The sequence below is a fragment of the Capricornis sumatraensis genome, chromosome 1 (assembly GCF_032405125.1).
Source record: "Capricornis sumatraensis isolate serow.1 chromosome 1, serow.2, whole genome shotgun sequence".
Taxonomy (NCBI): Eukaryota; Metazoa; Chordata; class Mammalia; order Artiodactyla; family Bovidae; genus Capricornis; species Capricornis sumatraensis.
In genome coordinates, this window is record NC_091069.1 from 174,125,285 (window position 1) to 174,141,635 (window position 16,351).

The window sequence follows — 16,351 nt, forward strand, 5'->3', positions numbered from 1 at the left end:
GCTCACATTTGCACTTTTTAGGGGCCTGGACCCTCCCTGACGCCCTGCATATGGGCCCACTAAGCCAGCCATGGGGCTGGCAGTCTGACTTGGCCTGGTGGGCAGGACCACTATGTGGACTCCAGCTCTTGCCCCACCCTACCACCAAGAGGCTGATACCTACCACAGGGAATTCTTAGGTCACCCAGCATTTCTCCCGTCCTGGGATCAACTCTGCCAATACCTTTGCTGGAGCTGTGTCTTCCGTTCACAAGACCTCTGGACACTTGTTTAGGTTAACGTCTCTCTCATTCTGCATTTTTGGCTTAACTCCAAGGCCACCTTCTTTATGAAGCCTCCCTTGGTCCTCCCAGTGGAATCAACCGCCCTATCCTGGGCCCTCTGCTGCAGTTTGCCTCTCTTACCTGATGGTGTCCACTGGGCATGCCTGGTATCAGAGAGCAGGAGTCCTGGTCTCTCTCCCTCAATGGACTCCATGCTTCTGGCCCCGTATCTAGCCCAGGCATGCAGGGGAACTCAGAAAACACCACCAAAAGGAACCAAGCCAAACAGGATGGACCCGGCCACCTCCTGGGCCAGCTACTCTGACCTCTGACCTTGCCCACTGTGGCTTTTCTTTTGCCCCACCCAGGCTACTTCTAAAACTCACAATTATTGATCCTGGGTGCAATCTCTGATCCTCTCCCTTGACTGACTATAAGCTTGGATTGTCCATGTTGTTTAATGACTGGGGCTTCTTCTGTGGTCAGCAGTGATCAAGAACTGGCCCAAAGATCCTGCTTGCTATTGTTCCCAGGAAGGATGGATTTTCTTAAATGGGAAATTTGTGTCCGCATCCACCTGCCTAGCAGTATTACCCTGGGGAGCTATTTAGCTCCTGGGAGCCCAACCTTTCTTATCTGTGAAGAAATGGGACTGGTGACTTCTACCCTTGGCTGATTGGCTCTGAGAAGACATAGGGGCTAGAGTGGTAGGCACTCTCACAGCACAGGGCACAGCGCGACTGCCAGCCAGTCCCCGTCTCCTGGAGGGGTGGCTGCACACCTCCTGGTGCCCTGGGGTCTGCAAAGCCCTCCCTTCTCCCAGGACAGGTCCCTGTGTGCAGAGCTTCCCAGGCGAAGACGCAAGGCCTGCAGGTGTGGATCAACCCTCCAGGGTGGCCAGGGTCCTTGGGATGTGGCTTTGCCCCACTGTTTCCCTGCATCCACCAGTTCAATGTGAGTCAGTTACTCGGGCTGTGGGACAGCAGACGGGCAGACCCCTGGAGATGGACATGTCCTTACAAGCAGGCAGTCACCCTGGAGATGGGCACTTACGAGATGGCCTCGATCATGTCCATGCCCATCTCCACGCAGCAGTGGGCGTGGTCAGCCCTGGCTTCAGGCAGCCCTGAGACACAGTAATAACAATCTCCCAGGATCTTAATACGTAAACAGTGATTCTCCTGGAAAGCAAATTAATTTTAAAAATTAAAAATAGCAGGAAAGAGAAGTGGGAGGGAAAGAAACAGGAAGCAAACAGATTCACCCTGTGCCTGGAATAACTTGCCTTTTAGGGCAGCGAGCACAGACCCAGGACTGGCACGAAGTGAGGCCACAGCCCTGGGACAGGCTTATCGGGAGCCGTGGGGGACAGAGGACAGGCCGAACAGCCCTAGAGAAGCATTCCAGCACCTCCCGCCGCCACCCAGGCTCAGGAACTCACTTTTATGGCCACAGCTGAGGCCCAAGGAGAATGCAGCTGGCTCAGTGTGGCAGCGAAGGTGGCAGACGCATCAGTATGAGAGGCCCCAAGCTGAGAGCAAGGGCCCCATCCCACTCCAGCCCTGGGGCATGCTTCGACTCTTGGCCGAAGGTTCTACTAACAGTTTTGTGACTCTCCTTTTATGAAAAACTGAAGCAGAAACAAGATTTAACTAAATCTCAGCTGACCCTCAGCCTGGAATCTTTTATCCAAGGGAGTTTTGCTAAGCCCGTGAGCACGTGTGTGCTAAGACCACCATGAGCGGAAGCCCCCGCCAGATGCAGGGTCACCCCGCAGGCTGCAATTGATGAGTAATTGGGATTGAGTTGGACTGTCATTAATCACCAATTCAGAGCTGTCCCAGCCTGCATCCCAGAAGTTATTTCACGAAGCTGGGACGCTGGAACCCAAGTATTTGTGTGCCCTGGACTCTCCTTTAAGGCCCTTCCTACGCCCAAGGGCCGAGCATGTTGCCGTTCACCTTGCCCATGTTCGGTGATAAAATCAGTGAGGTGTGAGGCCCCCCCGTCAATGCCCTCAGAGACCCTGGCACCGGCTCTCATCCGTGATCTGGCCTGGCATCCTGTGACTGCCCAGGGACATGTCCACATGCCAGGGGACACTGCAGTAAGTGCCCGCGATATAGGACTCTCCAAAGGCACAGAGCGTGACTCAAAGCCACAAAGGCTGGGAAAGGACAGCGGAGTGTAGGCAGGGACTGATGAACCAATGTGTCCGTCGCACTCCTTGTCTGGGCGGGGTTGGGGGGCACTTCCAATCTGTCCCAACATCAGGGAGTCCTCTTTCTGGAAGTCCCAGACAGGGGTGACACACAGCTGTTTGCAGGCCAGTAGAGATTCAGACTCCCTCTCTCTTTTTTTAATCACTCTGGCTAACTTCATCAGGAAAGTGACTGTGTGGCACCGAATTTGCTCCCCCAAACACAAATTCCACAAATTCTGGGGTCTGGGCCACAGTCCCTGCAGACCTCCCCTCCTGTCTGCTGGTGGAGGGCTCATTCCCTTTGGGCTGGTGACACCGTGCGAGCGCCTCTGAGTGGGTGGTCGGGGCGGGCGCAGGGCAGGAGAACACGCAGCCACAGCCTGTGCAGCCCTGTTCACCAGTTCCAGTGGCCGCCCCGCAGCACCCTACCCCCGGCAACCCAGATCAGGCCACCCTTCCGGCCCTGGCTCTGGCACACAGGAGCCCCAGGGCAGTGGCGGGCACAGGGGGATGGGGGGACTCACCGCAGCCAGCTTGTCGAAGCGGGCGAAGAGCTCATTGAGGGTCATGACCAGCTCCTGGGCAGTGCACTGGGATGCCAGGCTGGTGAAACCCTCGATGTCAGCAAACAGGATGCTGGGGAGACAGGGGGGAAGACCCCTGTGAGGGAGGAAGGTCTGGGGGGGCACAGCCAGGGCTACCCTCTGCCTTAGGAGGACCGTTGGCCGGCAAGAGTCCTGGGAGCTCCAGGTGGCTGCTGGGGAGGGGACAGAGAGACAGCTGACACTGGCGGCCTTTCCCAGCTGGCGGGGAAATGCCGGGTCAGCCCTTCTCTCTGAATCTCCCTGTACCCTCACCCCCGACCCAGGAGGAAAGGGAAGGCAGAGGCCTGGGAACGTGTGCTTCTGCCTGAGGCCACCCAACAGGGCAGGGGCCCCCCATCCTCAGCCACCTCTCAGGCCTGCCCCCCATCTGATTCCTGGGCAGCCCCCTCAAGGTAGCTGGGTCAGAGAGGGGTCTTTGGTTCCTCTTGTCTGGAAAGTGTTCAGGCCCTAATGGGAGCCTCACAGACGTCTCACTTCCCAACTCCATACACAAGGGAATCCCAACCCAGGCCCTCCACCCCGAGGGAGTCCTCCAGCATGGCGGTCCCCAATCTTTTTGGCACCAGGGACCGATTTCACGGAAGACAACTTTTCCACAGACTAGGGGGAGTGGGGATGGTTTGGGGATGATTCAAGCACATTGCATTTATTGTGCACTTTATTTCTAATCAAACACTGCCGCTGATCTGACAGGAGGTGCCGGTCCTCAGCCCAGAGGTTGGGGATCCCTGCTCTAGCAGAGACAGAACAAAGAGGCCGAGGGAAGAGGGAGAGGAAGATGCAGCCAGTGAGCATCGAGGGAAGCCCCCCCTTGTCCCGCCAGCTCCTTCGGTCTCACCCCTGAGCTCCTTGGTGCGCCTGCTGGTCCCTGTATTTTGTGGTGTGATCTTTCATCCGTTCCTGAGATTCAGCATGTCTTCCTTTTCTTTCGAAACAGACTCTCAGAGGTGAGGCCCCGGGGCCAGAACGTGTAAAGGCTCTGAGAGCTTTTTCTTAAAATGGATGCAGAAATGTAATAGCTCTTGTGAGCCGAGCTGTTCCTGGTGGCCACGCCCGGGGGCCAGGGCCCTCTAGGCAGCACTGAAGGAGGTCCCGATGTCCCCGTCCCAGGACAAGGGGGTGGACCCTCGAGAGGAGCTGTGGACGGCAGCGGGGGGGCTCCTCCCCACGGCCTGTGCTCTCTTCTCTGAGCCACGCAGGTCTCGAGGCTCCAGACCGACAGTCTCACTTCACACCAGAATGTAGAACTAAACGTATCTTGTCGTTTTATTTGGATACTGTGTGTTTGTGCACGAAGCATGTCTTTTCATTCTGCTGTCTGACATCTGGGGCCTTGCTGACCTGGGGAGCCTGCCCCTCCCGGGCCAGCCAGGTGCTCGAGATGCTTAACCACTTGCCTAAGAGTCCAGAGCCTCCCACCCCAGTCAGATCCTCACACTTGGGCCATCACTCCCCTGCCCTCATCACCCCAGGGACCGGTGCCAGGTGACGTGGGACAGTCCTGTGCCCCAGAGCCCACTGACATTATTATAAAACTAGACAATCAGAAGCCCGCTGACTCTCCCTTTCCTGTTCATTCCTGCAGAAACCATAACAGAGGTTTTGCCCACGTTTCTCCTCACTCTACCCCCTGACGGACCCCCATGTATCCCCGAGTGCCCCCGCCCACGGCACAGTGTGCCCTCTCTTCTCCGGACCTGGGAGTAACAAGCTCTCTTTTCAATGGCAGCTGTCTCCTGGTCTGTTAGCCTCATCGTACCTGGATAATAACGTCTTAAAATAGTTGGACACTGTACTAAACGTTTTACATGTATTAACTCATTTAAGCCTCATAACCACCCCATGAGGTAGGAATCCTTTTTTAGGTAAAAAAAACTAAAGCACAGAGAGGTCAAGTCAGCTGCCTAGAGCCAGGTTGCCTGGCTCCACAGTCCAGGTGTTGTGGTGTTAAGCCAATAAATGTTACACTGTCTATTGACCCCACAGTCATCTTAAGTGAGTAAAAGCATAATGCTCTGGTCTGGCATTGTGTATGGGGTGGAGGGAGGTGGAGGGGTGGGTGTGGGCCGCCCCAGGTGGGCAAGTACAGGACTCCATCACAAGGGGACACGCTGGGCACCAGCTTGCACATGACGGGAAGTGGGAGTGCCTCCTGGGACTTGGGCCAGGCAAGTACAAGAAAAGTGTGAGAAGGCAGCCCCTGGGCTGGAGCTCAGTGCTGTTTCCCAGCTTCCCAGCTCCACCAGCTACTCTGATCCCAGTGGAGACCAGCAGACATGTTCAGAAGGACAGGCAAAGAGGGTGGGTGACCTGGGGAAGCTGGTTCGAGAGGAGACAAATGAGGGGGAAGGAGGCGAAGCTAAGGAGGGAGAAGAGTAGAGAGACTGTGGGTGAGCCCACAGGACTCAGGAATCAGTCCAGCTGCTCCAGAGGGGCAGTCACAGGGCAGGGGCTCAGAGGATGAAAGGGAGCCGGAGCCCCCACGAGGCTCTGATGCCTGGCGCCTGGAAATCCACACTGGTGATGATCCCAGCTCCTTAAGTAAGTGCTGACCACAACCCCTCCCACCAGCCAGCTCCCTGGCTCTCAGTCTCTCAGGCGGCCCCACCCCACCCAGGGAAGGGGAAAGGTCTCTCCCAGTCTATGCGAAAGAACCGTTATATAGCTGTTCTGGAGATTCTTCTTTAACTCTCAAGAAATCAAAGCCAGGGGAAGTAGGAGTCAAAATCAACTGCTCAGTCAAGGAACACCTTCATAAGCATCAGGTTTTGATTGCAAAGCTGGCAGACACCAGGCCCACTGGCTGTTCCACACTGGATCCCAGGCTACACAGCAGAAGCCTGGCTTTGGGGGTTGATTAGTCTCCGCCACGGTGGGAAGGGAAAATAATTCCCAACTGAGCTTTTCTCCTAGGAAGAAAAGCTATGACCAACCTAGACAGTGTATTAAAAAGCAGAGATATCACTTTGCCGACAAAGGTCTGCATAGTCAAAGCTGTGGTTTTTCCAGTATTCATGTACAGATGTGAGATGAGCTGGACCATAAAGAAGACTGAGTGTCAAAGAATTGATTATTTTGAATTGTGATGCTGGAGAAGACTCTTGAGAGTACCTTGGACAGCAAGGAAATCAAACCAGTCAATCCTAAAGGAAATCAACCCTGAATATTCAATGGAAGGACTGATGCTGAAGCTGAAGCTCCAATACTTTGGCCACAGAAGAGCCAATTCTTTGGAAAAGACCCTGATGCTGGGAAAGATTGAAGCCAGGAGGAGAAGGGGACGACAGAGGATGAGATGGTTGGATGGCATCATGGACTCGACGGACATGAGTTTGAGCAAGCTCCGGGAGATGGTGAAGGACAGGGAAGCCTGCTGTGCTGCCGTCCATGGGGTCTCAGAGTCAGACACGACTGGGTGACTGAACAACACCCTGGTAGAGGCAGGACTGCTGCTGGGCAGGGTAACCCACAGCACCAGGCTCAGGAGACGACGGGAGGAGGACAACACGAGGCAGACGTGTGTGGACCAGGGCTCAGGGCGTCTCGCTTCACTGCATCCTCAGCCCACAGCTGCCTGAGCTCTCCCAGCCACTGAGCCAGGAGGGCCTCTGCCTGCTGCGTATGGACACGGGCAGGCCTGCCACCGGTCTCCTTCATAGGCACCTGGGTGGGCCTTGGAGAATTCCTTTCTCCACTGCAGCTCTCATTCACTAAACCAGTGGCTCTCAGACCTGCCGTCCATCAGAATCCCCTGGGAGCTTTTCTATGGAGAGGTCCCGCCATATCCCAGGAGATTCTGACTTCATCGGTCTGGGACAGGGCTCTGCTACTGATTGTTTTTGTTCTGTTTATTGTAATCTTCCCTGGTGATTCTATATGTAGCCAGGGTTAAGAACCACTGTACTAGTTTACATGACACCTCAAGGCTTCCACCAACCTGCTTAAATCTACAACCCCTCCCATACGTCTACCTCCCTTCCCTTCTGTATTTGTCTCCATTACATTTTTACCACTTAATCTATTAGCTATTCTTCTTGTTGATATTTATTATCATGCTCCTGTCTGTTTCTCTCCACTAGAATGTAAAGCCTTTGAAAGAGGAGTTTTGGTCTATTTCATTCAACACCACATCCTGGCCCCTGGCACAATGTCTGGCACACAGAGGAACTGCTCAATGAAATTTGGAATGACCATGAATGAGGACAGGTCACACCCACCTTGCCCTCTGCTCTGTCCATCCCAGTTCCCACTCACACACCCAGCACAATACCCAGCACACGGCAGGTACCTGTGTTGGTTTCCTAGGGCTGCTAAAACGAAGAACAGCAAACTGGGTGGTTTAAGACAGCAGACATTTATTTTCTCAGTTTTGTCCAGCAGGCAGGAGGCTAGAAGTCTAAAGGCGAGAAATCCGAAGTCAAAGTCTCAGCAGAGCCATGCTTTCTCTGAGACTTTCGATGGAATACTTCCTTGCCTCTCTACCTTTCAGGAATGGCTGTCAATCCTTGTACGCAGCTGTGTCACTCCAGTCTCTGCCTCTCCCTGCAGAAGGCGTTCTCTATATGTATCTGGGTCTGCATGACATTTTCCTCTTCTTATAAGGGCACCACATATATTGGATCAGGGGCCCACCCCCTCCAGCAAGCCCTCATCTTAACTTCACTTCACTTCAAAGACCCTATTTCCAACTCAGTTCACGTTCACAGGTCAGGACTCTGTATCTTTTAGTGTTAGTCAGTTAGTCATGTCTGACTCTTTGTGACCCCATGCTCAGCAGCCCACCAGGCTCCTCTGTTTATGGGATTCTCCAGTCAAGAATACTGGAGTGGGTAGACATTCCCTTCTCCAGGGGATCTTCGCAGTCCAGGGATCGAACCTGGGTCTCCTGCATTTGCCCACAGATTCTTTACCATTTGAGTCACCGTCTTTTAGGAGGACACAATTCAACCTACACAATGTTTGATATATATTTGTAGAATAGAAGAGATTCGTCATAGTTTAAAGCAAGGAAGAAGCAGGATCAGTAACTCCAGTAGCTTGTCCTTCTATCACACTGGGCCTGTTGGGGTCCCAAGCACGTCATCTGAGACACAAGCCTGGGGAACCCTCGGCCTGTCACCCCACAGACACTCAGCAGTGTTCAGAGAACAAATGGTGAAATAGTTACCGAGGAGGCCAGGCAGCTTCCTGGTCAAGCTAGGGGATGTCAGAAACAACAGCCATGGGGATGGCGCCTTGGGAAGCCTGAGCCTCCCTCCAGCCCGCTGGGATCTACTCTTCCATAAAAGAAGTTCTTTCAACAGCTGCTGAGGAATCGGGGGGGGGGGGGGGCGGGCAGTGGCCTGCTCCCCTCCTTCCCACGGTGTGACAGTGGCCAGCAGTCAGGCAGGAGGGGGCTCAAAGCAAGACTTGTAACTGGCAGGGAAGCTTGGAGTGGTCCCCAGCCCAAGCCCTGCAGCCTGTCCTCCACATACATGGAAACGCTGCCCCCCACCCCATGGTCCCCCCACCTCCTGTCAGAGGGGAAGTCGCACTCCTCTGCTGCCTTGGGATGAGGAGGGGATGAATCTGTTCAGTGTCTGTCACTTCTGGAGACTCCTCTGGTTTACGAGGTTTACCCAATGGCAGGCTGTCTGTTCTGCTGGCCAAGATTTCCCGATCTGCTCCTTCGTGATTCCGAAGGCCATTTTACAACAGCGTGGGGCCCAGACTTGCACTAAGGTACTAATTAATCGATTAGCTCCCACATGAGAGCTTGTCTTGGCAACGCGACCAGGCCCTCGTGGCCGGTGCACGCAGAAGCTGGGTAGGCCCACCCCGGCTGTTCACGCCTCCCTAATTGCACACCATCCATCACTCAGGTAGCCTGCCTTCTACTCAGAAGCAAGAGTGGCCAGGCCTTTCATCCCAATTACCACAAGGCCCTTCCTTGCAGCCCTACCATGCGCATTTTTGGTTAAGCGCGTTTCCTTTCCTCCCTGTTGTTCCCTCTTGTTGGCAGCAGACCCTAGGACTTGGAGCTGCCGGCATCTGATCCTATTCCTGTGCCGAAACCGCATCCCACAGCATTTCTGAGCAGCCAGGAGTGGAGGGAGGGGGGAGGGGGGTGTCTGGGCAGGCGGCAGCAGGAGGGCCCACCCCTCTGAGCTCCAGCGTTCCCCATCTGGCACAGAGAGGGAACTTGAGAAATGCCAAGAGGCAAACCATCTGTCCAGGTGGGCCCAGGAGGAGCGGGGTTCTGGGGAAACAGGTCATCGGGTGGGGGCTGGGAAGGGAGCACAGCCAGGTCTCAGCCCAGCTCCTAGGGTGGTGGGCCCAGCTGGAGCAGAAGGTGCTGGGGAAGCAGGGCAGGAAGGCCCTGGAGGCCCTGACTGTGCAGGCTGGGGAGGCCCAGCCACAGGCCGGGGTCTCTTCTAGACGGAGAGGGATGCCCCCTCAGCGTCTCTCCACTTGCTCCAAGCCCTGCAACCCAGAGAGCCAGCCGGCTCCATGCCGCTTGTAAGGTAAAGGAGGGGGTGATGGGCCACCCCCAGGCCCTAGGTGAGCAGCACAATCAAGTGTGGTCTTATCAACACTTGGCTGAGAATGGGCACCAGATGACTGGGCATTTCCCGAGGGGCAGTGGAGAATGATTAAAGCAGGGTGTCAGAACAGGGAGCAGCCAGAGGACCCTCTGACTCCGCAGGCTGGGAGGGCAAAGGCGGAAGGCCCAGGAGAGGACCTGAGCACCCTGGGTGTCGGCACACACCCACCTATGGGGAGAAGCTGCCCTGGGACGGCCGTGCCCTCTCTGTTCCCACAGATGGGACCTCTGCCTTCAGAAAGTGTGAGTCCTAAGACAAGCCTGACTACTAGGACTGGGTCCAGGGGGACTGGGGTCAAGGTACGGTACGTCCTGGAATCCTCACTGCCGACCTCAGGGTCTCGGGCAGAACTCAGTTCCACCCGCCAGTCCCTTGCTCTTGCTTCTGGCCCCAAGCCCTTCTCCCTCCCCAGACAGTGAAGCCCACAGCAGCTGCAGGTCTTCTGTTCCCAGAGTCTGGGGAGAGTTGGGGAGATGCTCCCTAAAGGGAGGGGCCCTGCACCAGGGCCTCTCAGTGGTGATAAGACGGGTGCTTTCTATTTACTTCTCTTGCTGCTTTTATTTTCCAATTTTCCTACAAAGAACACACGTTCTTTGCATAATAAAAATGTTAAGTTTTAAAAGATGGAAAATAATTCACATTCTTCTTTTAGGCCCTAACTCTAACCCTTTCATCTTCACGATGTCCTCTTTGACTCACTCTGCCCAGAATCAGCCTTCTTGTGTCTGAATTCTTATTAGAATCAGAATCACAAAGCACAGCTGATTTCAGTTGTTTCAAAGGCAGCCTGACGTGTCTAACTGGTCAGTGACTCTGCGCCCTGACTTCTCTGTCTTCCAGTTTCCTCCAGGGCCCCCCATTTTGAGAGGCAGAGAGGTGCTGGTTCCACCCCCCACTGACCCCCATTCTATGCCCCAGGACAAACTTAGGTCTGTTGTCAAGACCCAGTCCCGGGCAAGGATGTGAAGAAATTGGGACCTTTGTGCACTGTTGGTGCAAAGGTAAAATCGTGAACCACTATGGAAAACAGTATGGGGTTCTTTAAAAAGTTAGAATAGAATTACTGAGATTTCCCTGGTGGTCCAGTGGTTAAGAATTTGACTGCCAGTGCAGGGGACACAGGTTCGATCCCTGGTCTGGGGGGAATTCACATGCAGTGAGGCAGCTAAGCCTGTGCGCGACGACCGCTGAGCCCAAGTACCCTTGTTGTGCCCTGCAACAAGAGAAGCTGCTGCACTGGCAGCGTGTGCACCGCAGCTAAGTTGGCCCTGCTCACCGCAACTAGAGAAAGCCCTCACAGCAACGAACGCCCAGCAGAGCCAAAGTCAAACACAGGCAATTTTTAAAAAAGAAATAGAATGACCATATGAAATAGCAATTTCACTTCCAGGTATATGCCCAAAAATATTGAAAGTAGGGTTTCACTTCCAGGTATATACCCAAAAATATTGAAAGTAGGGCCTCAAGGAGATATTTGTGTACCCATGTTCATAGCAGCACTATTCACAGTAGCCAAGAGGGGGATGCAACCCCAGAGTCCATCAGTGGATGCGTAGAAAAGCACAATGTGGTAGATACATACAATGGAAGGGTATTCAGCCTTAAAACACAAAGGAAAACAGGATATAGTCTACAGCATGGATGATCCTTAAAGACATTAAGCGAAGTAAGCCAGACGCAAAAGCACCAATACTGCATAACTCTACTTAAATGTGGTACCTAGAAATAGACGAGTTCGTAGAAAGTGGAATGGTGGTTGCCAGGGGCTGGGGAAGGGCAGGAACGGGGAGTTAGTATTTAATGAGTATGGAGTTTCAGTTCTACAAGAGGAAAGAACTTCTGGAGATGCATGGGCTGATGGCTGTACAACAATGTGAATATACTTAAAACCACTGAACTGTACCCTTAAAATGGTTAAAACGGTAAATCGTATACTGTGCATATTTTACCACAACTAAAATAATTAATCAGTTGATTGATTAATTAAAAGAAAAGACTCAACACCAGTGGGGCCAGCTGGGTCATCAACCCATAGCACCCGGCTCCACCTTACCTCACTGATGAGGGCTCAACATTCTCTAAGGGGCAACACGATGTCTTTTCCGTCTACTCTGAGTCATGCCTGGCACATAGTAGCAGCTCAAAAAATGTTTGTGGCATGAATGAGATGAAAATATAAAGACCACTTATATCTATAATTGATAGGAAGTATGACAAGAAAAGGGCTTCCCAGGTGGCATTGGTGGTAAAGAACTTGTCTGCCAATGAAGGAGATGCAAGAGATGTGGGTTCCATCCTTGGGTTGGGAAGATCCCTGGAGGAGGGCACGGCAACCCACTCCAGTATTCTTGCCTGAAGAACCCCATGAACAGAGGAGATTGGCGGGCTACAGTCCATAGCGTTGCAGAGTCAGACATGACTGAAGCGACTGAGCACACACGTATGCACACTACAAGAAAGAATACTTTTCTTAAACTCAGATTGGAGACAGGAAACCTGTATGTTTGTAGACCACACTTCTGTCTGTCCATCGGCTAGGGACGTGGGGAGGCAAACATTTCCCCTCTCTGCCCACAGGGTATACAGTCCACCCATGGGTATCTGAGATTGTCTTGTGGTCATTATAATTCAGAACCATGCCGTAGTGGAGCCAGACGCCAGAGCGACCTGGGGATGCAGCCAAGTCCTTGAAGGAGATGGAAGAGGAGACGATAACCTTAAAAGGGGGAGGTTGGGGATAGACAGGGAGAGAAGGAAAGGGAGTGGGGAGGTCTGAGAGAAGGGCAGCCCTCCCCAGATCCTGCTACACCCCCACTGCATAGGGAGGAGGTGTTACTCACCTCCACCCCCACCCTGGGTCAGCAGCCCTCTGCCAAGACAAGACCCCCAACTCCAGCCCCACAGGGCTCCTGGGTCTCTAAGAATGAGGCTCTCGTTCAAGCCAGAGAGCTAACACCCTCTTCCACACACGAGCCTGCTCTGCCTCCGCAGGGCAGACAGTCTGCAGCCCATTCCGGGGCCCGGGGCTTTACACCCCGTACCTCCTCTACCCTCCCAGCACCCTTGCAAAGCTCCGGCCCCTCTTACAGACTGCTCCCCAGTGGTGAGAGGTGGGTTGTCTAGCACTGTACCTTCTGCCAGAAGGCAGAGTCCGTGTGTCAGCTCAGCAGCTCCACTCCCCGTGTGACATGCCTCCAGTTTACTCTCTGTTGTTTGTGTGTCCTCCCAAACAGAAGGGGAGCTTCCTGATGACAGAGCCAGAGCCCCCCTCAGTTCCCACCATGGTTCCTGCCTCTAGCTGAGTGTCTGAGAGCACAGTCGGCGGTTCCCAGCGAGCAGATAGAGATGAAACTTCTGCTGGATGGATGAGTGGGTGGACATCACCATCCCCACGTCACAGATGCAGGAACTGAGGCTGAGACTTGGTGACCTGCCCAAGTCCCCACAGTTCCTAAGGGGCATGGGGGTTATGAACTAGCCTGCTCAACACAGATGCTCTTCTTCCTCCACAACAGTGAGGAAAGGTAACTCCTTCCTCCTCTTGGCAAAGGTAACCCGGATGCATCCTGGTTCTGGCTGCATCAGCACCCTTATTCTGCTTCCCCAAGTGGTACCTCCTCTAGGTGCCTCTTCCTCCAGTCTCCATCTCCCTCCTCCCAAAGCAGAGCACCAGGAGCTCCCAGGCACGAGCAGCCTCCACTGGCATGATCTGGAGGCCCTGTCCCAGGAGTGGGGACAGCATGGCCCTCCACTGACCCTGGCACTGTGGCTGCAGCAGGAGGGCTCTGAAGCTGCAGGTCTGAACCCAGGCATGGCCCCAGCCCCAGATGACCTGTCCAGCAAGAGTGGCAGAGATACCTCCACCTGTCACCATACAACAGACGTGAGAGGCATCTGGGGACTCCATGGGGGTCTTGAGGGTTCCGTGGCCTCTGACCAGTCTCAATGCACAGGACCAGTGCATCCAACAGGCCTCCCCAGAACCCCAGGAATTGGATGAGATAAAAGGATCCTCCTCAGGCCCAAGGGAGAGTGAGGCCATGCAGAGTGATGGGCACCCATCTGTCACCCTTCCCTGCCAGGGCCAAGCTCTCCGGCCACCCATTAGTCTCTTCCCTCCCTTAGATCCAGGCCCAAACCATCACACCACACAGTTGATTTATTTATTCTCGTGGCCTTGCTCTTGGTGGGGTTAGAGAACAGCATGTCATCGGCCTCTCTAAATATTATAACTCCACAGAGAATTGATGAATGTGACTTATCACCCTTCCACTCCAGCTCCAGAATCCCCAGGCCATTCTTTGTTGATAGGAGTGTGATCATAATCATAACAATAACAGTAACAACAATAATAGCTGCTCGCAATTACTGAACACTCGTTCTGTGCCAGAGAGTGTGCTAAGCGCTTTCCTCGTGTTATTTCATTTACTCTTTAACAACCATTTTAAGTAGGGGCTTATTCTGTCCTACTACACAAAGGAAGAAACTGAGGTTCTGAGTGGCTCGATGCTGATAATTTGCCCTGGTCACAGCAGGGCTGGAATGACATGAAGGGCAGCCTAGTCCGGGCCCTAGGGCTAATCAATGGACCATAAGCCAAGCCCCAACGTGCATCCCTATACCATAAAATCATTCCTCCACCTACTACTCAACCCCTAACCGAAGCCAAAGGCTCAGCCCCAAACCAGAGACCAAACAGAGCAAGCAATGTGTTTCCCCAAGAGCTGCACTGGGCAGTGGCTGCTGAAACAGGGAAAGGGGCCAGTGGGATATTTGCATATGATTGCTTACGGCTGGCCTCTGATGTTACCAGCCACCCCCGGTCCTGGCAGTTTTAGAGCCAGACTTATGTCTGTCCCTGTGAAAATGATGGCCTCTTAGCTTTTCTCTCCTTTCATCTCTCTCCTGATTGTTGTCACTGATCCTGATACACTCCAGAAGAGACATGACCCCGCTATGGCTGGGGTCTGATTCTGATTCTTGCCATGCAGATGCTCTCACCACTCTGTGACTCCTGCACTGATCCAGAGTCACAGCCTCTGTGGGAGTGGAGGGGCCGGGGGTGCTCCCCAGAGGGTAGGCCACTCCATGGGGCAGTCCCTCTGGAAGAGGCCCGAGTCAGCCTCTCTGACCAAACCCCCTTGCTGGAGGGCTGGGAGCCCAAGGGCCAGCAACAGAGGGGTGGGAGGTGAGATGCTGCCCTGCCGTGTGGAAGGACAGAGGGGTGAGAGGGCAAAGTGCTGGGCAGAGATGCAGAGGTGGCCAGGTGTGAAAGCTGCGGCAGCCAGGCCAGGCTGAGACTTTGTGCCTTGAATGCCAGACTGTTTCTGGGCAAAGAATTTTCTGGATTTCCTTTGTGTTCCACTTTACAGTTTAGTAAATCTGCTGAACGCTCTGCTGTGCTAAGAGGAGTCAAGAAAAGCACTCTTTGTCCACGCTCGGCCTGGAACAGAGCCATGCTGGGGCCAGAAGGGTGGTGAAGACAGGACCGAGAAAGAAAATTCCAGAGGAGCTCAGGGGTTTGTATGTATTGGAATGCTTGGTGGGTTACCTCTTACCCCTTGAACCTGGGTCTCTGGGACTTGTTCTGATAGAGAAGGCTGTTTCTTTACCTGTCCTAAGGTGGGGACCCTCACATCTGAGGGGCAGCCATCAGGCAGGAAAGGCCCCCCTGGCTCCTCAATCACACACAGGCAGGTGGAAAACCTCTCTCCTCCTCTTCTCTGAGTACCCTCCCTCCTGAGGGCTCCCCAAGCCTCCTTCCCACAGAACCATTATACAAACCCCTCCTGCTGGGCAGATAAAAAACATCTGTCTAGTAATCAGGCCAGGTGGAAACTTCTAAACCAAAAAGCTTTCTGGGGGCAATTCCCTCACTTAACTGTTATCGATCTTGGACAAGTTAATATCTGTGCCTATTTATTCACCTGTTAAAAGGAGATAATAATAGTACCAACATCTTATGTTTGTTGTGGTGATTAAGTGAATATACAAAAGTGTTTAGAACAGTGCAGTCTTCATGAAAGCTCCATACAGGTATTAGCTGTTGTTAGTGATTACCCTACCACATGAGGACAGACGCGGGTATGAGGAGATGAGCAGAGAAACCCTCGAATCAGCACCACCTTTCGAGGCCTGGACCCCACAATCACGTTGAACGGAGCACACCTGAGCCCACAGCCCCTCAGGACACTCCTGGGCCTGCAGACTCAGCCAGGGCGGCTTTCTTCCTGACAGCCCAAGGCTGCTGCTGGCCACGATCTCCCTGCCTGAAGGTGGAGTGTGGTAGGCATCAGAGGGGATGGGATACTTTGAAAACTGAGAACAAATAGGGTCTGCAGGTACCGTTTTCTTCCAAAGGCTTCAGATCTGTTTTGGGAGATGGATGGACGACACACTGTTAGGACTGGCAGTCTTGGGGCACATTGGGAACTGGGCGGTTCTGCCCACTCCACAGGACTACACCTGCCTGCTCCCCATCCCACCATCAGCCTCATCTGACTCTATTAATACATATTAGTGTGTGTGTGTGTTTATCCATGCACAATAGTTTAATTATTTTATTTAACCCCTTTATTGAAAATTCAGCCCAAAGCTCCAGAAGGTTGTCTTTGTGTCAACCTTCAAGGACTCATGGGTCCTAGGAAAACTCACCCAGGGAGGAAAGAACCCGCCCAAAGGCAAACATAGCAGCTC

The 16,351-nt window shown here is 53.6% G+C and overlaps 1 protein-coding gene across 2 annotated transcripts in view; it reads right to left on the bottom strand.

Moving 5' to 3' along the window:
• The window catches only part of ADCY5 (adenylate cyclase 5), a 155,902-nt gene that overhangs the window by 45,302 nt on the left and 94,249 nt on the right, over nucleotides 1-16,351 (bottom strand). For both annotated transcript variants that reach the window (XM_068980889.1, XM_068980882.1), the window contains exons 4-5: nucleotides 2,991-3,102; nucleotides 1,317-1,444 (exon numbers count right to left, since the gene is read on the bottom strand). In XM_068980889.1, the coding sequence (XP_068836990.1) occupies nucleotides 1,317-1,444; nucleotides 2,991-3,102 (240 nt within the window). The remainder of the gene's footprint in view (nucleotides 1-1,316; nucleotides 1,445-2,990; nucleotides 3,103-16,351) is intronic.